General features: G+C 38.3%; 1 protein-coding gene and 1 long non-coding RNA gene across 10 annotated transcripts in view; one reads left to right on the top strand and one right to left on the bottom strand.

The window, feature by feature from the left end:
• Positions 1–24,274, bottom strand: part of NEO1 (neogenin 1) — a 210,905-nt gene that overhangs the window by 26,892 nt on the left and 159,739 nt on the right. For 7 of the 9 annotated variants that reach the window (XM_074837258.1, XM_074837261.1, XM_074837262.1 and 4 more), the window contains exons 9-18: positions 19,472–19,626; positions 18,776–18,924; positions 17,659–17,797; positions 13,303–13,352; positions 12,309–12,453; positions 10,798–10,908; positions 7,005–7,199; positions 6,109–6,204; positions 4,730–4,953; positions 905–1,043 (exon numbers count right to left, since the gene is read on the bottom strand). In XM_074837258.1, coding sequence (XP_074693359.1) covers positions 905–1,043; positions 4,730–4,953; positions 6,109–6,204; positions 7,005–7,199; positions 10,798–10,908; positions 12,309–12,453; positions 13,303–13,352; positions 17,659–17,797; positions 18,776–18,924; positions 19,472–19,626 — 1,403 coding nt within the window. The remainder of the gene's footprint in view (positions 1–904; positions 1,044–4,729; positions 4,954–6,108; positions 6,205–7,004; positions 7,200–10,797; positions 10,909–12,308; positions 12,454–13,302; positions 13,353–17,658; positions 17,798–18,775; positions 18,925–19,471; positions 19,627–24,274) is intronic. The other 2 variants (XM_074837255.1, XM_074837260.1) reach the window with 1 other exon arrangement.
• LOC141928664 (uncharacterized) lies at positions 1,023–7,369 on the top strand. The gene is made up of 3 exons (XR_012624824.1): positions 1,023–1,116; positions 4,750–4,912; positions 7,122–7,369. It is a non-coding gene; the product is annotated as an uncharacterized LOC141928664 (long non-coding RNA).

Here is a 24,274-nt window from a genome sequence, read left to right as displayed (position 1 = left end):
GTTTATGGGACTTCAAAGTTAGGAGATTCCTGATTTTATCCTGGTTTTGTTTTTTTGCTTTTCCTTGCTCCTTGTTATAGAATATTTGGATGATCTCACTAATTCTTTGCATGCTTGATTTTTTTTGCTGTGTTTTTATTTAGCATGAGAACTCCAGGGTAATTTGGATAGGCTCTTTTTTTGTCCTTACAGTTTATATGAAGAGAAACCTAAGCATAATAAGCAGTAAATTTAATTGCACAAAGATCATTTGATACTGCAGGATAAAAAGAGCTAATGAGGGACAGGTCAGGGGAGAAAGAGGTTCTGGACCTCATGGTCACTCAGTGGGCCCAAGTTCCTCCTGGCAGCTACAAACCCTCTTCTGTCTGTACTTTGAGAGCACGTCATTTCTACAGCACTGAGGACTGCAATGGCAACTCCTGTGGAAGAACAAGAATTAAGGGCTGATTTGGATGTCTTAATTTCTACTGAGATTTTTTTTAAGTTCATTGGCCTCATACACTTCCTCACTCTAATAATTATCATCATAATTATAGTAAATTTTAATTATTATTTGCTAAAGTATTTTCTTTGTATTTGCTATTAACGTGCTCTTTCTTAGATGCTTCAAGCATATGCTTCTTTATTCTCTCCTGTCCATGAACTGTGGTACATTATTCATTACTTCTCTGTAATTTGATGTAAATTCTTTTGCATGCAATCATCCCTTTGAATTTTGAAGTATGTTGTTGTTTTTTAATCAGAATTTCTGACTAAACTGTAAAGAAAAGAACCCCCCAGCAAGTATTCATCAGCATAATAATTTTAAATACATGCTTTCCCTCCTCCAGAATTCTGGCAGGCTTGACTTTATTCATCTCATCAGGAATGTTGGCCCTTCCAGAAAGACACGAAGGAGTACCTAATTCAAAAGTTGTTCCATGTGCTGTCATACTCCAAGTACTTGATCTTCGACCTTTAGTCACCATCACGGAGAATTCATACAAGGTATTTGGTTTCAACCCAGTCACTAAATAGCTCAAAGTGGTTGCATTTGCAGTCTGAAAGAAAAACAAAAAAGTCAGTAACTTCTGAACTGAAAACCATCAATCACCAGCTCTCAAACACTCTCAGGTAAGTGTTTAAAACATTTTAGCATCGCTACGTTTTCATAACCACAGTCATTAATTCTGTAGCGTTTTCGCTCTGTCATGCAAATTCATTAATCAAGTATTAATGTGCAGTTGTTTTATCCTAAACTAGAAATTCATTCTGCAATTGGCAAGAGCATTTAATAGCAGTCAATTATAAATTAAAAAAAAAAAAAAAGGCAATAGAAGGTCCAGGGCACACTTGTTATGCAGCAGGCTAAATCACTGTCTACTTGGGGGGTTTAATTTACAGCATTTCATTAACTGATCTGGCTAGGGAAAACAATGAAGTACAGCTAACAGTAACAGTCCTTCTTGAAATCTATTATCTGCCTTCCAAACTCCTGTTAGAATTTTCAGTAAATTTTTAACATCCTTAAAAAAAACCAAAACCAGCTGAAGGTACAGGTACTGAAACTTGAAGCTCTACTAATATGTAGATTTTTTTCAGAAAAAACAGTTATCTAGGATTGCACACTGAGACTACACATGGTTTATAGAGGAATTTGTAACTCAGCCATTTAGCTAGAATTTCCGACCTTTTGGTTAACATAGCTGATATTTGTTATACATGACTTGAACACGAACAGAATGTACTTGAGGCCTATAAAAAAAAAAGATGTATCTACACACATGTATATTCCTTACCTTGACCTACAGCGATCTAAACACAGAATTAAAGAGTTATGTCAATATTTGACAGGGCCATACAACAACTGTATGCAACTACTGTCTTCAGAAAACAACTGTTTTCAGCTAATAAATTTTCAAGGAAAAGGGACATTTCTTGAAGACTCTATGAATAACATAGTCCAAATTCTGCAAAGAAAACCCTTATTTCTCAAGTATTAGCGACAGCTTTTTTTCTTACACCAGGTGGAAGTTCAGAAAACTGTTAGCCAAGTGATAGATTTGTACAAAGTATGTTGCTGTTCACAGATACGCGTTTTGCCAGTTAGACATCACAGGGGTGGACAGACAACAAAGACATCATTAAACTAATTAAAATAAAATCCTCTATTAACTTTAAACCTTCACTTGATACAAACTCAGTGTAGTCTCAAAGAAAATGTGATTGTGGCTGAATGGTTCAAACAGTTAAGTGGAGAGCAGGACATTTCTTACATTAGTTCAGTGACAAAGCTTGATTGAGCACAATCTCCCTAGTAAAGGAGGACCTTTGGCCAGGACAATTATATAATGGCAAGTCCAAAGGAGAAATCTTTTCCTAGCATCTTGCATCACGAGCTGAGTTACCCCAAGAAGCACACCATTTCTTCCTCTTTAGAACACCTATGGAAATCCTAAACAGCGTTTAAGCCTTCGACTCTGTTTATAGTCTTTTCACTCCTAGCTGCAGTCACGTGTGGCAGACGGAGCCCTTTTTACAGGTTAAAGTTGTATTTTTCATCTATGGCTTTGAAACTTGGTATCTTTTAGCTTCACTGCATATCATGTTGAATGTAAATGACACACGAAAGGCTGTATTGGAGTGTTGGACTTCCCTTCATTTTCATTTTTTAACACCACTTACTGGTTTTAAGATCACAACATATCCCATGGTACCAAACCCTGCTCACCGACTAGAAATAGACTTCATAAATATCACCCTGTAAAATTTATTTTCCTTTTATACAGTCCTAAAAGATCTAAGTTAAGATTTAATATTTTAGCTTATGCTTGAGAGCACACTGGTAAATCACAGGTAGCCTGTGAGTAGGACAACTCTGCTCCACCAACAAAGATCCTTTGAAAAATGCTCTCCGATCCACATTAGTGAAACTACATGGTTCAAAGCACAGTGGAGTCTTTTAGCTCCAGGAACTGTATCACATCTGTTCCTGTGTTTATATGCTCTAGATTGACATGACTCCTCTACAAATTTAAGAAAATAAGGCTCCTTAAGGTGGAAGCATGTAGCCTCTTCTTTAATAATAGTTTGCGAATGTCAGCGTAGAAGCGGGGAGCAAATGTAGAAAATATGAATGAACTGTATCAACAACCAATTTACTGACGAGAGGGATGGATGAAACAACACTGTGTGAAACAGATGTAGCTTTGGATACTAGAGAGCTGACACAAAGATAAAATTTCTGTGTGCAAGGCTGCGTAACAGAGAAGCACTGATGCAACTGGATGAACGGCCTCAAAACACACAATAAATAACAAAGCTTCTAGAGACGGCCATGACAAACTACATACTAACTCATAATAAAGTTATCAAAGACCTGACTGAAATGAAGCAGCTCATTGAACAGCACTGCTGAAAAGAGGTTTTGCCTTTCTTAGAATTAGCAATTGCTGTTGTTCAGAGTAGTACAGAATTAACGATTGAAACAAAGAAAGAAAGGATGCGAGTTCTCCAAACATCATGGGTTAAAAATGATTAGAGCAAATGTTCTCAAACTTATGTCCTTTCAGGCAAATGCTTTTTACAATGAGTAATTTTGAACTATATTCCATCATTACATGTTATTTTTGGTCCACAGTAAAACTTCTTGACCACTGGCCACCAGCACTGAGAACAGTGGGAGTATTTCATTTACCACCGAGGGTGGTTTTTTCTAAGCATTTAACTAATGAAACTGCAGCATTATATAAATCACTCCCAAGATATCCTCTGCACATGACTCAGGAATGTGGGTTCATAAATAACTTGCCTTTAGAGGAAGAACATACAAGTATACATCTTTTCATTTCAATAAAAAAAGAAAAATCTGGTTTGTAACAAGATTGCTCTGCAAGAGCATAAAGGGAGCTCCACTAGCAGGGTATTTTAACAACCATTTCCTCTGAGTCTCATTTCAAATGTGAAATTTGCAGTCAGCATTTTTGAGGCCTCCAGATAACTCTGAAAATTAAAAAAATCCAACCAACCAACTAAACAAATACAAACCAACAAACCAAACCCTGAATCTAGTCTCCAAATCAAAACAGCAGATGAAAATCAAGAAAGGCAGGGATATCATGAAGTTATTGTTATATATTGTGCACACATTCAGTTCCCAAAGGAAAGGTTCATTATCAACTTCATATGAACAGAAAAGGTTGTAAAAGGAAACTGAAAACTGTCAGGGTAAATATTTTCCCTGCATGACTCACCGCACAAATTCAGGTTCTTCTGCTAAGTGGAGAGAAGCCATTAGTGACACATACCTTATTACTGCATTATTGGCTCCTCTAAAGGTAAGCCCACATCTGTCGTACAAAGCCATCATGTTAGGGTGAAGTAGAAAGGATAAAATTGTCAGCGTGTCCACGGTTCCACAGCAGAACGGCCTTCGCCTTCCTTCCCCGAGCCAGCTCTTCCACTCGCTCACACACGACACCCCACCGCAATCTCTTTCACACAAATACACAAAACACCACAAAACTAACTACTTCCACTAAATCTAGGAGCATCTTTGAAGTGATGATTTAATTGAGCAGCACTGATATGAACTCAGTCCAGGCCTCTCAAATAAAAGTGAGCACACCTCTATACCATTTTCTAAGTGCTTGTCTTTACTCTCATTTTCACTGAACCCTGACTTGAACATAAAACTTCTTCTCACTGAAATAACACAGCTGTGTTAGTGTTGTTGAAACTCCAATACCTTGTACTTTGTATTTGCAGGAATATTGGTTTTCCAGCGAACTGTGTAGTAGCGAGCATCTGTGATCTTCTGGTTCTTTGGCAGAGAGTTGTCTGCCCAAGTGATCCGTATGGTGTCATGACTCAGGATGGAAGCCTGAACTCCCACCGGTGGCATCATGGGAGACGGATCTGGCACTGGAGTGTATGGAGCATTAATAACAAACAAATCAACCTCGGAAGTGTCTAGGGAATTGATGGGTAAAAAGTAGTGTATTATAATTAAAAAGGGAGAAGGTGGCATTTTAATGTAAACAAAAACAAAAAAGGGGAAATGCAGGGTAGTACAATGAAATGAAAGGTGAGAAATGGAGAAAAAGAGAGAAAATCCAGAGTTAATAGGTGACATAAGACTGGCTAATAAAATTACTTTTGCATCGTGTTCCCTTCTTAAGACAGTAAGATAACATATATACACACCTAATTATCTTAGTGTTCAGTACATTCAGCCATGGCCTAAGAACCCCAAACACACAGTAATTTTTAACTTTGACTTTATTTGCCTCAGAATGTCCACTGATTCCTCTTCCAGAAAACAATAAGGAGGAAAGAGAGCTGGACATCGAGATGGGTAAATGTCACTTCATAAAAATTACAGGCAACTCCCATCACCTTTTAAAGAGTATTAATGGCAGTCAAGTTCCAATTGTCATATAAATTTGCAGTAACTGAAGAAACTGCAGTCCCAGTGTCCTCTATAAAATCTATAAGAATTCCTGCTCTTCAGAAGACTAGAACAAACAGAAGTGTTAACATCTACATAAAATAACTACATCATGTCAACAGTCTAGGAGGGAACACAGTGAACCATAGCATAGTAATAGCTCACTTACAAACAAATTTCTGTGCTGAAAATCTTTTATTAATGTATTACAGGACAAAAAAAAAAAAAAAAAGCCAAGAATTTGTTTAGTGTGACAGAAGACCGAGACTTAGACAAAGAAAATGCAGGCAGCATATTCAAAATCTCAGTGTAAAAGACCAAAAAAAAAAAAATCCATACTTGTCCCTAAAAAACAGAATAAGGGACATGCCTTTAGAACTGCACCCACACACACTTGTGCTAATGTGATGGTAACTTTGAATAAGAACATCTATAAGTAGTTGAAAGGTAAGTTTTGTAATTTAATGACACCAATTTTAGGTGGTTTAATAAATGGATGGAACATGCGAGGCAATCACTGAACTAGTAAGGCCAATCAGTTAAAGAAATGGAGTGTCCTTGATGGCACTGATAAGCAACACTCTTATAGGACATATCATCACATTTCCAGCTGCTGTGCAGAGGTGTGTTAACAATTTTCAGCTGTGCAGAACTTAAAAGCAGCCCCTTGCATTTACCTGAGTGAGGCCTGGTCACTGCGCTCTCATAGAGAGGGATTCCTTCACCAACATTGTTAAAGGCTTTCAGAGTTATGACATAGTGGGAGCTTGGGTCTAAAGGGGAAAAAAAATTAAATAGAATTTTAGTGCAAACTGTTAATGAATCCTATTTTCTGCTTCTCCATTTTCTCTTTGTTCAGTAATTTTTTTTTAACTGAAATACATGACTAGACTAAATTTGAGTTGAGAATGGGTCCGTACAGACCTCGTGTTCAAGAGTTCTCATACAGCAGGAGTTTATAGTCACAGCAAACCCACCTTAAGTACAGTCAAAATAGCAGGAAGGAAAAACATTTTTAAATGAACATTTTAACTCGCTCTACTATAATATTACTCCAATTTAATGGAACTTTTCAACAGTTCAGAATACTAATATTTATTTTGCTTTCAGGATATCTTACCTACCACAGAGAATTCTGTGGAGGAACGATTCTATATTTTTCTTTTAAAGTAGATGCCACTGTATCTTGGTGACATTTCAGTTTCTTTTTTGCCTGAAGCCACCTGTTCTGCAGCTCCAGAAGGAGAATAAGGGAATGCTGCTGAGCACGAAACATTTTGTAATAAGCGTTGAAGGCAAAGCATCAAATCAAAATGCACTATGCTTCAAACTCAGTGCATTTAGGATTCTGGGTTTGGGTATTTTTATTCCTCTGCCTCTTTCTCTGTCATCAGAAAATTGGGTTTATTTGAAATTTAGCAACAGTTTGGCATCTGTTATAATACCTGAATAAGGAAAAGGATCCTCTTAAAACCATGCATGTAGTTTTATTTATTTATAATACCACAATTAGGAAACAGTAACATAAATGAGAGGTAAAACTTGGGGACTGACGTTAACTCCCTTTCCTTACCTAAGTTTTCAATGGTATAGTATCTCTGTTTATAGTCCACCTTGATGGTCTGTGCGTGAGGACTGCCAATGCCATACCCTATAGCGTAGCCTCTCACCACGATGTTCTGGTTTTCAGGCGGAGTCCAGCTTACTACGATACTGGTGACAAGTGGACGGACATGTAAGGAACTTGGAACTTCAGGAACACGAGTTTCTAGTAAAGAAAAATGATGGATTTAAAGGATTTTGCTAAAATAAAACTAATTACATGAAGAGTTATGAGCTAGTAAAGTCAAGTGTAGCACTTCTACTCTGCATCTGTATTGACATGAGTACGCTCCAAAGGAGAGCGCCTTGTTGGACAAGAGAGAGTAAAGAACTCTAATAAGCAGAAGAAAATCAACCTAGTTTCGTATACTAATGTATTTTAATAGATACTCTCTTTAAAGAGAGGACAGTCGCACTGAAGAAAAGCATCAGGTCTGTTTCAAGGCAGACTTTTTTGATGTTTGTGCATGTTCTTTCCAATTTGTAATTGTTCAAAATATGCATTAAATTTATCACATCCTTCCTCTCCACAAAGCAATCTACTTCTAGTTCCATCATATTACTTGTAGGCATTAAAATAATTATATTGAAAACAGACTGAGGATGAAAGGTTCCCGAGCTTGTTGTAGGATTAAATACAATATTCCAAAGCACTAAAAATTGTCAGTAAACTGGATATTGCACATGCTGCAAAGGTTTCTTCTGATTTGTCCAATGCTTATCGCTGTTTAAATCCTTGGGTCTCTTTAGCATAACTCACAAAATATATGCAGGGACTACACAGCCAGATCAAAAAATACTCATAGATTCCGTATCAAATGTTCAAACCCTACCCGCACAAGCAACACGAATCTCATCACAACCCAACAGAGAGATGGAACGTGGATCCTTAAAAACAGGACTTCCCCAATATGTCACTGTAATCCCCTAATATTTTTAATAAAAGGTTTTTTCCCCCCACTGTTGATCAGAACTTAAAAGCAATCTAAAAGCACAACACTACTAGTGTCCATACCTTTGTTTTAACTTCTCAAAAATTAAATAAGTACTTTTGTCAGGCCACAGGAGCCTGCTGTATGTTGATGGATTATAAATAATTCTGTGCAATAGTAGGCTGAGTTCCCCACTCTATAATAAAATCAGTTCAGAGAGTTCTGCTTCCTGCAGGGATTTCATTTTAATGAAACATGCTGCATTTATCTAAAAACATTTAATAAAGCACCACAACAGGATTATTTGGATCATAATATGCCATTGGCCTGCTAGCCCAGGGAGTTTATGGTCTCCAGCTGACACAGCTGATCAATTAAAGTTCACAACTATTAAATACAGAAAAGCTACAGAATTGCAATATAAGAGATGACATTTTTAACTGCACAGAAGTTAGTGCACTGGGGATAAACTTTGCAGAACGGTTTAACACCTCTTGCATATGCACTCCTGGTGGGACTTGCACCAACTCTGCAAAATTACACAGCCCTACTAACACAAAATTGCAACAGTCTGGCTCTCATTACATTGATGACACTATAAAGTGAATTATTTTCCATTTAAATTCAAAATGCAGCCATGGAATAAAAAGGAATTATGCCTTCCATATCTATTGAACCTGAGAAATTAAAGATTAGCTGTAAATACATTTGCATGGTATTAAAATTATCCACATGAGCTTACCAAAGAACAAAAAGCAAAAAATACACATCTTCTTTCCAGTATGCACATAGACAAACCTCTCGCACAGGTATACAGAATATGAATACCATGTTACATTGTCTTAACTGTGAATTTTTATTACTTCATTCATTGTAAAGCCTATGCATAAAGGTAGATTTCCTGCAAGATTCCAATTTGAAAAAAATTAAAATTATAAAATCAACACAGAATGAAGAGTTCTTTTCTTCTCCCTCCTTCTGCCCTATTTGAATTTAATCCTGATGCTATCCTCTGGCAAAGTATTGTTAACTCTAATTCCAAAGCAGAGTACATTTTCACCACCTTGTCCAAGTGCTGCCCACTTACAGAGCTCTAGTTCAGCCCAGGGAACTAGTGGTTTCTCAAAGCTGCAAGGTTGTGTCATACCCAGTTAGAGGAAGACAGACACACAGATGAAAGCAATTTCAACTCTAAAAAGCAATTTTAAATAACTACAAAACTGAACTCTACTGTTAACATTGGGTTTTGCACTGTTCTTGATTAAGCGAAGGAGACCAAGCAGTAAGAGGACAAGTATTAAGTTGGAGCATCAACTTTGCATAACACAAAGACCGAAGCACGGGCTCTCAAGGGCTTTAAGCGGCCGACTGTTGAAGCAATCTTCCAGCGGTGTAGAGCAAATATTGAAGCTCCCTTATTATTCTGTCTTCCAGCTGCCAGTATAACTGAAGCTCAAGCCACACAGATGTGAGGGACGTTACTGGATCCTGCAGCATTAAGCTAGATTGACCCTCCAGCTACTTTAACAAAGCCAAGAGGGAGACTGGCCCGCAAGGAGCGCAAGGTAACTTGTGTGAAAGAGCACTAATTAAACGCTTTTCTGAAAATCACCAGCTCCAGAGAGATCCGCCCCAGCCATCCTTTTAAAAATGGCACTTCTTCAACTTCAATTGCTTTTAGTCTGATTCTGAGAGATGCTCCCAAATCTGCTCATTTGAATTCTGCAAGAATCAGGTTCCCACTTGCAAATTATTCTAGCACAGTAAATACCAATCATCTGGACCAACTATCAAAGGTCAAAATTTTTTGCAGAACGTTTCTACTTGTATTGTTAAACTCTACACTGGAAAAACAAGAGGTTAACATGGTTCTGTACACCACCGATCATGAATACATGGCTTTGGTGGAAACGACTTCGTTTTTGATGGGAGATACGGTCTATACTCATCTATCAGTATGGCAAATATAATCAATCTCCCTTTTCTACTAAGGTGGCAAAATAACAATTACTGGGGGTCAAATGTTCTTTTTAGAAAATGAATCTAAGCAAAACATAATAAATTCAGGAAAAATCTTTTAAGAGAGCATGGTACCAATGAAGCATACTGGTAAGACTGCAAAGGTCTATGGGTGACAACAACGTTTTCCACCATTTCTTTCCTACTGTGGCGCATCTCCCACATTCAACAAAGTTTACAACTCCGAGTGTGCAACCACAGCACAGGCACTAGTACTACAGACTGCAGCCAACAGGACTACACCTAGTTGCTCAGCACACGGTATCTCCGAACATCAAATCACCGCTCTGAACGCTTTGAGGTATACTTCAACGGTTTCATTAGCATAACTTCGGCACTACAGAAGTGCATAACCACTATTTTACTTCCCTCGAGGAAAACAGTCCTCCTACCTCTGTTTCATAGCATATAAACCCCTGCATAATTAACAAGATGAATTTTATTATAATAAAAAAATCGAGCCATCATTACATAAATCTTATAACATATTATTATTTAAATATTGAAACATTGACATTTTAATTCATAATTAGGTATTTCTTAGTAGCAAAAAAAATAGTGCCAACACACAGCACTGAAAAGTGTAGAAGCAGGGTTTAATTTCAAGCCATTTAATTGACTTGGCAAGAATTTTGTGTTAAAACAGAAATTAATTTCACTTAATAATACAGTGCATTGTATAAGTAGAATACAGTAAAAACAATTGAACAAAATCAAGTTTGCCTTTAAAAAAGGCAATCAAACTTTACTGTGCCCTCTCCACAAATTCTAATGTTTCTGAGGTCACAACTACGTTCACAATTATGATCTTACCATCTAGATCACTCTCAAACGTTTCTGCTGATATCCAGTCAGTAGCTGGTCCAGTACCATTAACAGTCAAGGCTGCTACTCGGAAGCTGTATTCTGTACCTCGTTCAAGACCTAAGAGACAAAGAGTATCCAAGATATCAATATAGGAATTCCAGCTGTGAGCACAGGAATCACAGTTCCTAATTAAAATACAGGTATAACCTGACAGTAAAAAGCTTTTCACCCCTCTGCTGCCACTTGAGCACAATGTGAGGTCAGGAATGGAAACAGCACTACCCACAGTGCAGGTCCGGTAAGGAAGCTGACACCAATTAGGATGTAAGAGCTAAACTGTGACCGGAGTCACCCAGGGCTGACACACACTACAGACTGTCCCTGCAGGCCACTGGGAGAGACTGTCTTTGCAGCCAGCTTGAATTTCTGGCTATTAATTAGTTTTACATACAGAACCACCCACATCCATAACTAAATCTAGGTGTAGAGTACAGACAGCGAGGGACTAAACTGGGCAAACAGTTTGTCTACTGTATATAAGAGTGTATAATCAAAACAGTACGAAAACGCACTCAAAGGTTGATATATGGAACTTCTTAAACAGGCTTTGTTGGTGGCAAAAATATACTCGAGTTACAGGCACATATCAACTCCTACTCTGTGAAAGTTTCAGTTTTCTCACGGTTTCTCACTTTGAGTCATAGCTGGAGTTTCTGAGAACAAATCAAAACATCTTGTTAAAAGTGCATATTCATTTTTTAGAGGGGCACAATTTCTTCTCTTTAGACCAACTGTTCATTTACAGAGATTTAAAAAAATGAACAAAATGTAGTCTTGCTCCTGTTCTCATGTACTGTTTCTTTCTGCTAAACAATATTCTAGTTCTGGTAACAATATATAACTTACACTAAGTCATGCAAGAATGGATTTTTTAAGAACAAAATAAGGAGAGGATACATTACATTCATGCCAGAAAGAGGAAAAAGGCTGATGTCAGTGAAATTAGGTGGGATGATCTGCACAGATGCCTGAGGTAAGAAGTTCATAGGACTCTGAGCTGGGCTTGTTGGTGAGTGTTGTGAGCCAGAGCACACCTACATTACATCCACATGCAAACAGGCGAGTCTGCCAAACACCCAGCCAGACTGCACTTCTTTGGCATCCTCCTTCTTCTCCATACGTTTATTTCTGGCATTCAGGCAGACACAATGAGCTCAGGACCATCTTCTCCATGCAACCCTTATGTCTTTTATAAAGGTGTAAAAAGGACTCGTCCAGTCCACTTAGAAAATCAATGGAAAATGTAGGGCTAGAAAACAGGTCGCTAGACTTTGGTTATGAACAGCCAGCCCACACTACCTTTTCAAAACCTACAAACACTCATTTTAAGTGTTTCCTTTTTTTTTTTTTTTTCCCCCCAAGGCAAGAACCCTACATAAACATGTGTCTCAGCCTCAGCCTCCTAAAAGCATCTAAAAACCCCCTTCTGATAATAAAGCTTGCAAATAATAGCTCACCTTCAATTAGTTGGAAAAGCTGGGTCCCACCAATGCTCTCTGTTACATCACTCTTGCGGGACATTTTACGGTAGCGAATTTTGTAGCCGGTGATTTGTCCGCTGTGCGTCCCTGCAGGAGGCGGCTGCCAGTGCAGCATGATGCTCTGTGGAAGGCAGGTCATTACAAAGTCATTGCCTCCCACACAGCCAGAGAAAATAATCTAGTGCTCATACTTCATGAAACAAGACAAAAACATGCATACAGAAAATACTGCATTTTCATATAGTACCCCATAGGCTATATTGAAAAGCAAAGAACCTATGACTCAGCAGCAGCCCAGGTCACCTCAAAGCACTCTGATCCTATTAGACCTTCTGATTCCAATTTCACAAATGGCTTCTTAGGTTTCCCTTTCATTTTCTTCAGGTTATCTTGAGATATGGTTTACTTGAGGATCTATCTTTAAGAACTGGTATTTCCTCTAAAAGGTACATGCTGTCTGAACTATCACTTACGTGCATGAAGTTACTTATTTTTAATCATACAGGCAGTAGAAGGTGATATTTGGAAAACAGTTTTTAAAAAAGGCTTTTTAAAAAATATCCAATCATAACCACTAAAGTCATAATGACTAAGTACATAATTTTCTCTTGTGAAGTGTCCAGGACACTATAAATGGGTGTATGTGTGCACACACTGTAAATAGCAGTTATTCAACAGGAACACATTCAAGCTCCGGTGCTTCGGGCTTCTGTGCCTGATTAAGCCTCTTTCATAATTAGCCTCCATGCTTTGGTGCATTGTTACTGCCTTCACTGCATTCCATTATGTACAATCCACAACTGTATCGGAGTTTCTAATGCTTCGAGCCCCAGTTGGGCAACTCATACACAAATAGCTGAAAAGCAGCCCAGTAGAAAAAAAGACCCAAAGCAGCTCTAAAATTTGGTCGATCTAACACCCACCAACCTTTTATTTACCCATTACGAAGAGGAAATTCTCAACATCTTACCTTGGAATTCCGTACCTCCAGTGTTAGATTCTGCGGTGGAGCACTGGGGACTAGAGACATTAAAGGCATTACAACTCCAAAATGTCCATATACTGCATCAAATACTGTATTTCCATACACAACTACTCTCTGTTATCGTTCATTATGAAAGTACAAACCATTCTGGGTTAAGACATGTTATAAAGTAACTACAAAATTCTACCAGAGGTACCTTATGACATACAGTGACGGGCTTAGGAAGTTTATGTATTTCCATCACAAAGAACATACTTGCTTTTTATTCAGGTCTTTACTTATCACAGGTATCTAACCAAAAATGTTTTATATTTAAAGGTAGTTCCCATAAATTCTAAGGAAAAAGATCACATTCAATACTTTTCAAAATCAATCCTTTAATTTACATGCTTGATTCTGGGAACCCACATTTAGAATTCTAGCCATGGTTTCTGTTATCGTGATTTTCTCTAACAGGAAAACCTCAACAGTCAACACATCTCTGAAGAGCAAAGATAGTTTTTGCTTTTAAACTTCCACTTGTTGTTAGTTCTTTACTAGCTGTAGCAACTTGCTGGTCATGACCATGAAACTCCATTAGGCAAAAAGACAACGTAAGAGAGAACCTGAGACCCAGGAAAATCCTCACTGGGGCACTTCAGACTCACAAACATTATCTCAAAGGCAGAGATAAGGGTTCCCTGACAGGAAGGTGAGGCTCCAGCAAAGCACAAGGACAGGGAAATAGCACAACAGCAGTAAAGATTGTTCCGGCCTGAATAACGTATTTTTCAAATAACTCACACCAGCCACCACAATACCTAAGAAAACACTCCTGAGTGCATAAAGTGAAAGTAGCCCTGTGATAAGTGAAAGGTACACTGGGGTGTGGTTAAAAAAATACCCCTCTTCCACTATCCCACAATGGAGACAACAAGGATTTGTTTTTTCTTCTCTCTTGCCAACTGAACTGAGTCTGAAATCACCAGCATTTGGGATTAAGTGCTATGTCTTTTAAAAGCAACACAGGTTAAGAGGAGGAAATGAAATGAAATGAAACTAAGCTTTTTTTGCTGTTTGTTTTATGCAGTTGGTGTCTACTTGCAGAACAACCTTAAAAAAAGTCATGGGTTTCACAAGAAGTGATTAATAATTAATGCATATATATTGCAAACTTGGTGAGAGAGAGACAATCAGCAGGACACAGGAAAGGATACATGCATGTAAATATATACACATATCTCACCACGTGCACAGTTCATTTTCACAGAATCACAGAATCATCTCGGTTGGAAGGGACCTTGAAGATCATCTAGTCCAACCGTTAACCCAGCTCTGACAGATCCCAACTACACCAGATCCCTCAGCGCTATGTCGACCCGCCTCTTGATCACCTCCAGGGATGGGGACTCCACCACCTCCCTGGGCAGCCCATTCCAATGCCTGACTACCCGTTCTGTAAAGAAATACTTCCTAATATCTAGTCTAAGATTTTATGTCAAAGCAAGCTTAGACTCAGACCAGATTAAGAATTTAACCAGGCCAACAAATAAAATGGATTTCTATATGGACCAATACTCCACACTTCGACAGGAAAGGCACAGCCTAGTCTGGTAAGTTGTGCAGTGACCACCCAGGCAGGAGGAGCACAACATGCTGCTGGTTCAGAGCCTGCAAGGACCAGCTGGGAAGGGAAATGCCCTCGATCGGGGTGTGATGCAGAGATTACATTTCTAGCTGTGACACATGATCGCTTCCTGTAGATCAGGAATACCATGAGAGAGAAGTAACCCTTATGAGCAGCACTTAAACCTTGGTTCAAATTGTAATACCTGAAGAGATATCCTGCAACAAACCACCGTAACAGATTCGGAGCAGAAACCTACATAAAAATGCAGAAGCTTGTTAAATAGAAGCTAAAGGAAGCTTAGAAAGAAATCCCTACAAGAAACATGGAGATTGCTTACAGACACCACAATAAGAAAATACAAGAAGAAAATGTGCATCATTCATGTGGAAGGATTTGAGAGATTGAAGGGGGAGAAGAGCATGGTTAAGCAGCAGGGTTATAAAACGGTAAGAAGCAAGATGACATCCTTCAGGAAGTTTTAGAAAATAAATTTCTGTAGGTTAAATGTGAAAATGTAAGGTGGGCCAGAAAGAACTTCAGGAAAACTTGAAAATGACATTGCAACTAATAATAAATTCTTCTTCAAACAAATAAGGAACTGGAAGCCCTTTAGAGAAACTGTAGAGTTAGCAAATGGTCAGGGTATGACACACAACTATCTTCTTTGCATTTGACTGAGTGAAAGGAAGAGGAGAGGTTTCCGTGACACCCTTTACAAGGGACTTACAGGATCTCTCAAACTGAAACGTCAATATAAGGGATTACGGAAGAGTCAGACATAATGAACAGCAGCATGTTGCCAGGGTTAGATGCTATTCATCCAGGATTTCTCAAGGAATTTGGGAATGAAATGGTTGCATGACTTGTATGTAACCTCTCACAAGCTAGCTTGATACTGGGAGATGGCAAATTTGGCGCCAGTATTTCAAAGGGGTTCCACTTGAGAAACGTCAAGTAGTAAGTCAGAAACCTGTATTAGGCAAATAAACTGAAGCTACAATAAAGCATGAAATTAATAGATACATGGAGTAATAATACTTATTTATCACTTTTTAAAGGGAAATCCTGCATTGCAAACCTGCTGGAGAGCTCTTAAGAAACAAAGCAACAAGCAGATAGAAGTTCTCATCTGAGTGAACAACTGGTTAAAAGAAAGGGAAGAGAAGGTAGGAACATACATGGTGGGAGATGACCTGCGGAGCTCCACATGGTACGTGCCGAGACCCCTGTTGCTCAACACATTCACAAGTGATGAGAGGGGGATGAGCAGCAAGGTGACAAATATTAGTAGGGACAAGATCTGATGGTAAAGAACTGCAGAAAGGCCTCAGGTCATTTTGCACCTGGATATTAAAGTGGCAGATGAAATTCACGGTAGATAAAGTTACACACATGGGAAAAATGATCCTACCTCTACATGCAAAATGTTGGCTCTAAGCAGATCGATTCCACCAAGATCCATTTACCCCCAAAATGTCACCTCAGTGCTCAGAATGAGCCAAAAACATCAGTCAAATGCTAGTAATTACATACTTGCACCTTGATAAAATTTTAGTCTCCTCTATCTCCATTTTTGAAAGCACGTAGGAGAAAAGAAACCTAGAAAAAAGTTCAGAAAAGGGCACTGATGGTTGAAACAGCTTCCACAAAAGAAAAGGCTAACTATTTATGTGACTCTGGAATCTGGAAAAGAGATGAGTGAGTAAGAATACAGCAAAGGTCTGCAAAATGAGGACTGGGACAGACACCACTGGAAGACACCGACTATCCACTCTTTCAGGCAGTATGGCTACAGGCAACAAATGATGCTAACGTATGACAGGTTCAAAATAGACAAAAAGGGGTGATTTTTCACAGAAAATTTATTTGTAGAATCTTTGCCCACTTGATGTTGTGGATGATAAAAGCCTGATGTGCGTCAAAGAGGATGCTGACAGGGTTTGATGGAAGAGAAACTGACTTAGTAAATACACAGAAACCACTGCAGAATCAAGAAGTCCCCCAGAAACACTTTTGGACACAGAGAATTTGGGCTAGTACTCCTCTCTGCTCGTCTATTCTGCTTTTGGTCACTCCTGGAAAGAGGATTCCAGACTAGGCTCACTTTTGCTCTGACTGTTCTAATATATAAGCAAATTTCTCTATTAAAAAAAAGTTAACATTAATCATTCTACAATGTGCTTCCATTACCTCTTTGTTCGACTTATAGAAAATACTGTCACCAACTCCTGCTTTCATTATTACATGCAAGTGATTTAATAGTATCTGTGCTGGCAAAGAAAGACATGCAACATTCTCCCACAGGACCACAATTAAAATAAAAACACTCCAAAAGCAGAAAGAAGCAGAAAGTCTTGCTCATATGTAAAAATATTACAGAACCTAAAAACTAATTTAGAGTTGCTGCATTCAACATAGTTGTTTTCCTGTTTGCTTTTAATACTTTGTAGACTCAATAACCCATGAAATAAACTACTGATGTTGAAATGAAGGACACTGTTATTTCATAATCAGAATACCAGATACTTTTGCAGGTACAGTAATTTTCTTTCATCCAATTTGGAAAGCCTCCAGGGGAACTTTCACCATGTATGGCCATTCGCAACAATGACATTATTAATAAAACAGGGCAACAATGAACAAAAAATGGTAGAAGTCTGGTTAAAAATTCACTTAAAGGAAGTTACCAGATAATTCCTGGGGCGGGGGGGGGAAGGAATAAAGCAGCTTACCATCTGACAACGTTTGTACAACAACATCTTGGGTTGAGACTCCAGGACCGTGTTTATTGTAAGCTACCACTCGGAAACTATACTCTGTGTATTTCTTTAATCCGTTAATGGTGTAGGAGAGTCCTCCTACATCAACATCCTGTTCATAAAGAAACATATATACAAGTCAAGTTCAGTATCAGGTGTGCAACTATTATAAATGTCTTAAGAATTTCAGTACAGTAATACTGTCAAAAGCAGGAAAACACCTTTCTGTAGCACCTGCAGATCAAACTCACAGTTTATGTACAGCCAGGACATGTAAAGATGCTAATGACAAGCTTGCAAGAGAAAATTCTACTGATCTGATTTAAATTATAACATGGATGCTGCTTCTGTAAATGAAAAGGGATCTGGCAAACTTGCCCATTAGTAAAAATTATTACTATATTTTGAATAGTGGGAGGCAGTAGTAGAAAAAGATCATTTTATCTGAGGAATACAATATTCCTATTTAAAAACAGATGTAAAAAAATATTTTAGAAGCTAACAAAAATATTCTTCCCTTAGCTTTTTAAAGTTGGCATCATACCCACATGCAATCAGATGGGAAATTAAATGACTGGGATTAATCCAGAACATACTGGATTCTTCCAGTAGAAAATATAATCAATTAGACACTCAGCAGTATCAAAAAATATCAATCACCGGATCAAAGAACTCCAGAAGTAAAACCAAATCAAGGATCATACTAAATTCAGTAGTTAGCTTACTTTACAAAAAACCAGACAGCCTAGAAAAGCTATGCAAACATCCTTTGCACTATCTGAACCAGAACTGTTAACTGATGATATAGCTATTATTTGCGTTCTCCTCTCGTGATACAGACTTCCCCAAAAGCTACTTGATGCTGATGAATATCTAAATAAATCATCACAAAAAAACCCCTGGTTTAATTCCAAGACATATATATTTCATGATGGAATTTTTATTTTAAGTATTTCTGTTAGGCTAAAGGATCCAGTCTACCAGAAAAATGAACACAAGGTGTTTCTAGAAATTTAAGGTAAAAACATAATAAAAGAAAAAAGGCTGTTAATGGCATTGCATGTCACACAGGAAGAGCCAGGCTCTGTACCTGTTCGGTGTCCTGCCCCTTCTCCATGTAATAGAGCTTGTAGTTCTGGATCTCTCCATTGCCAGACAACGGCGTTTCCCAGGTGACAGTAACGGAGGTGGGTGAACTGGCGTACGCTCGGATATTGGGTGCTGGACCAGGGAGCTGAACTGAAATGGAAGCATGAAACTCTGCTAGTCACCAAGCCTAACCATTAACATTCTCCGTAGCTAATTATTTTGGCGTCAACTTCACTATCAATCAACTCCAGGTAAAAGATGGATATTTTCTCACATTTCAGCATTTCACGTGGATTCATTGGGGGGTGTAAAGGTGAGACCAAATTTCTGAAAGATGTCAGATATCCTGCTCCCTGGGTCAGATTCTTTTTGTCCTGAATGATCCTAACAAGTGACAGACTTTGTATTTTCTTAAAGTTTTCCTTTTTTTTCTTTCAGTTAATGACAATTTAGAAGTATTCCTCATACAACAGAAGGTTTTGAGAATTTAATGAGGAATGTATTATCAGTTCTTCTGAACTGTGAAAAAAATATCATAAAGCACATCAACTTGGAAAATAATTTTGAAACTATGGTCTGCAAGTGCGACTTTGAAGAGTATCAACTTATTCTGGGAAAAGTCATGGATAGGGAAAACAAAAACAAACAAACAAAATGGATCCCAAAGACAAGAAGACTCAAAACATCCACAGCTTACCCTCAGGCTGAGTTGCCACCTTCAGTGGTACTGAGCTCTCTCCAGGGCCATGCTTGTTCTGAGCCACAACTCGAAAGACATAAACCGTTTCTGGCATCAGGTTTTGGATCGTCACTTGTGTCTCTCCGGGACGACTCGTATTTTCAACGCGTTCCCTTTAGGAAACAAAAAGGTTTGGGCACAGAAACAATCCCTGATTAGTAAGAGGGTTTTTGAGGGGTAAATAAAGGAATAGTTGCTACTGAGATGTATCCTGTATTAATGTATCTAACGTGTTAATGGTGTGGTTATTTATACTGCATTGGCTACACAATAAAACAATTACATGGCAAAATTGCCGGTGACTAACAGCTTCTAAATTTGTAACTTCTTTGAAAAAAATATGCACTGAAGTAAAAGAATAAATTATACTCCACATCACAAAATCCTAAGTAGTTTCTTTGTTATTCTTCTAACAGCATTCAATAATTCATAGTGACAGTTTATCCTACTACTCTGAAGCCAGAAGAAAAAATATTTAAGCAGCATATGTAGAGTCTGGTGAGATTTAAGACATTATTGTTAATATTGTGAGCTGCTTTTTGTGTGTTTTTCAAAGCAGCTGTTCTAATGTATTCTTCTACCTCCAAACTTTACTTAGTTCCTCCCTAATATTTAGATTTTTTTTAACATCCCCAGGCTCTGACTCGCATACACCCAGGCAGACAGCTGTGGCATTTACGCTATTACCACACAAGTAGTGGAGTCAACAAAAGGCAGCGTCTGCCCGTGTCTCCGCTGCTCTCATTCAGCCTGACATGCCAGCAGTAACCATCCCTCAGCAGCACTTTACACTCGTATGGTGCAGAAGCCATCCCTCAGCAGCCATCTCTGCCCGTGCTGTGCACCGGGAATCAGGCAGGTGAGAGGGCCTTCTATCTGCCTGGTGTGAAGATGCTCACCTCCAGCAATGCCGAGGAGGCACCTCCGGGCTGCTGGACCCCCCAGTTTATCTGCCAGCGCCCGAAGAAAGAGTGTGCTGTGTGGGAACGAGCATTTATGTTAGGCTCAGGACAAAGGCTGATGTTTTGCACGCTGAAAGCCCTAATCCGGTTGGGAGAATACACTTGGTGTAGCGAGGCAGCCAGAAGGATTATTGTCTGCATTTAGTGAACCTCCACTGCACCCCCCAGGCATGGGGAAACCTGCTGCCTCACCCCGGTGGAAGCACGGTCTTGTGCTGGACATAGCTCAGGAAACTTGATCGCTTCTTATCAAGCTCAGGATTGAGGGGAAGATTAAAAGATTAATCATCAACTAACTACAGCCTTTATTTCCAACACACTGCTGTTGCCATGTGAACTTTCACAGAGCTACGTTTGGGTAACAACATCTACATACCGTCCTTTGAAAAGAAGCTACCTAGTCCCTGTAAATACAAATAAAAGCTATTACAAAAGAAGAAATAAAAACCTTCCCCACTGAGAAAATAAAGGTAAAATGTGACTGCTTTGAATATAATTCTTTCCCTTTTGTCTGCTAGACTTTGTTTAGCTCTACAGTAGAGGGCAGACAATTCTCATCCCGATGATAAGCTGCTATTAAATCATTTTTAATGCAGAAGCCCAGGCAAAATTATTTCAGAGTCTCTCCTCTCCTACCTTCCAGCCATTATGCTTTAGTTTATATCATGGAAATACGATGCCAAAATCCCCGGTTTTTATTTATTTATTTTACAATCCACTGGTACAGTTGATTTAACGTAACTTGGTTGAAAACATATTGAAATCCCAGTTGATTTCTGCACTATTACACTGTACTTACAGAGGGAAACAATACACTTACTGTAACTAAAGATCTATTTAGACACATTTTCCAGAATATTCTCCTTCATGAAAGTTGAGCTAAAATGGCATTGCATGAACATCTTAATTTATTTCAGGTTTTTATTATTTTCCATTGTTTCATTGATTGTTGACTGAGCAGTGTTATTACAGCATATCTGAATTAAAAATATTTACAGAAGATTTTTCTTCTTTTAATGTTTATAAAGTATTTTTTGCAAGAAAGAAGCTGACAATGAAGTGAGACACACACACTAAAGAAATACCATACCCACCACAGAATGAAACTGGGGGGACACGATAAAAGAGAAATATTTTCCCTCACTAACTTTTCCAGTTATAGCCAGTGCAAAATGTTTGCTTGAAAATGCATTTTCAAATGGATAGTTTCCTTTAAGACGTGTCTTAGATACAATGATGGTATTTGAAAACCCAGAATAAGTGCCAACTGATTCACAGCTGTAGAATAACAGTTGTCTCCCACCGACATGCAAAATATATTGTATTTTCTGCCTCAAGTGTAAATTCACACACTGATTTTATCTAGAAAAAAAAAATTAGCAATCTAAGGTTATTATTTAAAATTACAAAAAAGTAAAAATTATTTTAATAGAACAACAACGGTTATCACAAAATAAATAGACACGTCAAAGTACTGCAGTTTTCAGTAATGACTAGGAACTGTGCCTTCCCTCACAATAGTTTCTTAAAAATATGTTGAGATTAATCTAATTAAGTGCTACATGAATCTCTCATTTATGTCCTTTCTTAGGGAGCCTTGAGCACCTTTTACGAGCTCTGATGTGTTTAGGTAGGCATAATAGGTAACAAAACAGATGGTCTATATGAATAACTATATTACCCTACAGAACATTATGACTATTCTAACTCATTCCAGTTTAATCCCCAATTAAAGAGCTTTGTAAACTAGAGTTAAGGTTTAAAATAGCTATCAAGTACCTAAGGGAAAAAGCCTACAGTTCAAAACCAGAAATAAGTGTTAATCTGGAAATGTGAAGTTTAAAGTTACATTTATATTTAAAAAACAACCTTCAGGGAATTAAAAAGCGGATATAGTCTGTGCCAGCCATGTCAGCTGTAGAGCCTGGCAGTGAGCTCAGAGAGACATTTTGACAGTGTGATTACACACAATTAAACTCCATTTTCTGTGTTTGAAGCACACTACACTGAACCATGGGTTTAATATAATTCGAATATCTCACACGTGTAATTTACCATCTTGTACCAGCAACATACTAGCTATTTCTTTTATTTTTGTCCAAATCTTGAAAGTTTGGAGTTCTTCTGCCTGAGTGCTCATCTGAAGTTTCATAGACTCAAACCTCCCTTTGCCCCGCCAACACATTTGGACTTTCATACCCTTTTCAGGGGGACTGTCTTCAGTTTTGCATACCTAGCACAAGGATGAAACAACCGTGGAACTATACAATCCATAAGGAAGACAGTAATTTCTACCTGATCAGATTGCTTCAGTTCTTCTAGAGGTGTGACAATAAAGCCACAAGACACCCACTTCATTCATATATAACTGCCTCGATAAAAGCCTCTCTGACATCATCAAGCCAACGCGAAGACATGCCACCAGCTGGTGACATTCTGCAGCCAGTGAAACAAGCTGCCTTCACAGCTGACTTCCATGCTTTGAAATGCTCCTCTTCCATGGATAGCTTCAGTTTCTCTGTTAAGAGTGACCTCCAAGTCTTACAGATCTTTATTCTCTCTCACTTACTCCCCCTCAGCAGACACTACATACTATCAAACGTAGCTTTAATCATTCACAAGTGATAAAAGCAACCACTACAACTTTGGCAGCAGTTGCATTTTTGCTGTAATTGCTTGTTTGCTGCTGCTTACAAATCTTCTGTAACATTCAACTTAGGGGCCAACATTTTTCTGCAAGCAGACATTGAGTTTAAAACATGAAACACAATTTCTCTGGGGGCAGGGGCAGAAGGCACCTCTTGGCAGCTGAAGCAGTTGGTGGCATAAAGCTGACATGGGGCACAGGAAGAGACTTTCCCAGGAGCACCCCATGATTTTGGGGGGAAACCACGTTCCAGTCATCTTGCAGTCCTCTAAATAAGTTCAAAGGGCAAAGTTAAGGAACACCTCACCACGATTCTGTGTGTATCTCCTTTCACTGAACAGATAAAAATAAAAGCAACGTAAATCAGCAGTGGTTGAGGCAGCTGATACCTCAGGAACCACACACCTCACGTACTGCAGAGAGATTTAAGTGCTCCTACAACTCACAATATGAAGATGACTCTCTACAGCCCTTTAAAGATGGTTTAGAGATTTCAGAATATCTAGCTAACCTATTCCACGTTACACATAATTTCTTCATTTTTCACAAGCCTGATTTAAAAGGTAAATAAATCAAATACTAGTTTGATCACTGCTCAAATACAAGCAAGGAAGAGACAACACTTAGGTTACTAAAAGGATCCAGTAAATGCATGCAATGAAAATGGCACATGTAGGCAAAAATGTAATAGTATGAGGAGATGGTACATATGCACTTAAAACTGCAGCAAAGATATCGGATCATGTATAATTCAAGGACTACAAAGCTATCATTTAAGTAACAAAAAATGAGATTGCACATCTAAACTTGACTTCAAAATTTTCTGATTTCCAACTGCTTAGGTGTGTGTGTGTCACAACCATCTATTTTTTTACTCAATAACCAACCAACGTTTCCACAAGGCCCAACCAACTGGTCAAAAAGTGCCATGTAACATTAAAATGGTAAAGAGAACTTTTTTTTTTTTTTTTTAAATTTTATAATTCTCATTCTCTAAATCCAGGTTGAAAGGCAGGATTTCACAGTATTTTCATGCCAACTGTCTTTAGGAGGCATAAGAAAAAAACACTTCCAAAAAGCAAAGGAGTAGTAAAGTTGAGAAAATTGTGAGTATGTGCTAATAAAACGCTTTCAGAGCCTACTTTGAACCCT

This window comes from Strix aluco, chromosome 12 (genome assembly GCF_031877795.1).
Source record: "Strix aluco isolate bStrAlu1 chromosome 12, bStrAlu1.hap1, whole genome shotgun sequence".
NCBI lineage: Eukaryota > Metazoa > Chordata > Aves > Strigiformes > Strigidae > Strix > Strix aluco.
This window is presented reverse-complemented; position numbering and strand designations above follow the sequence as displayed.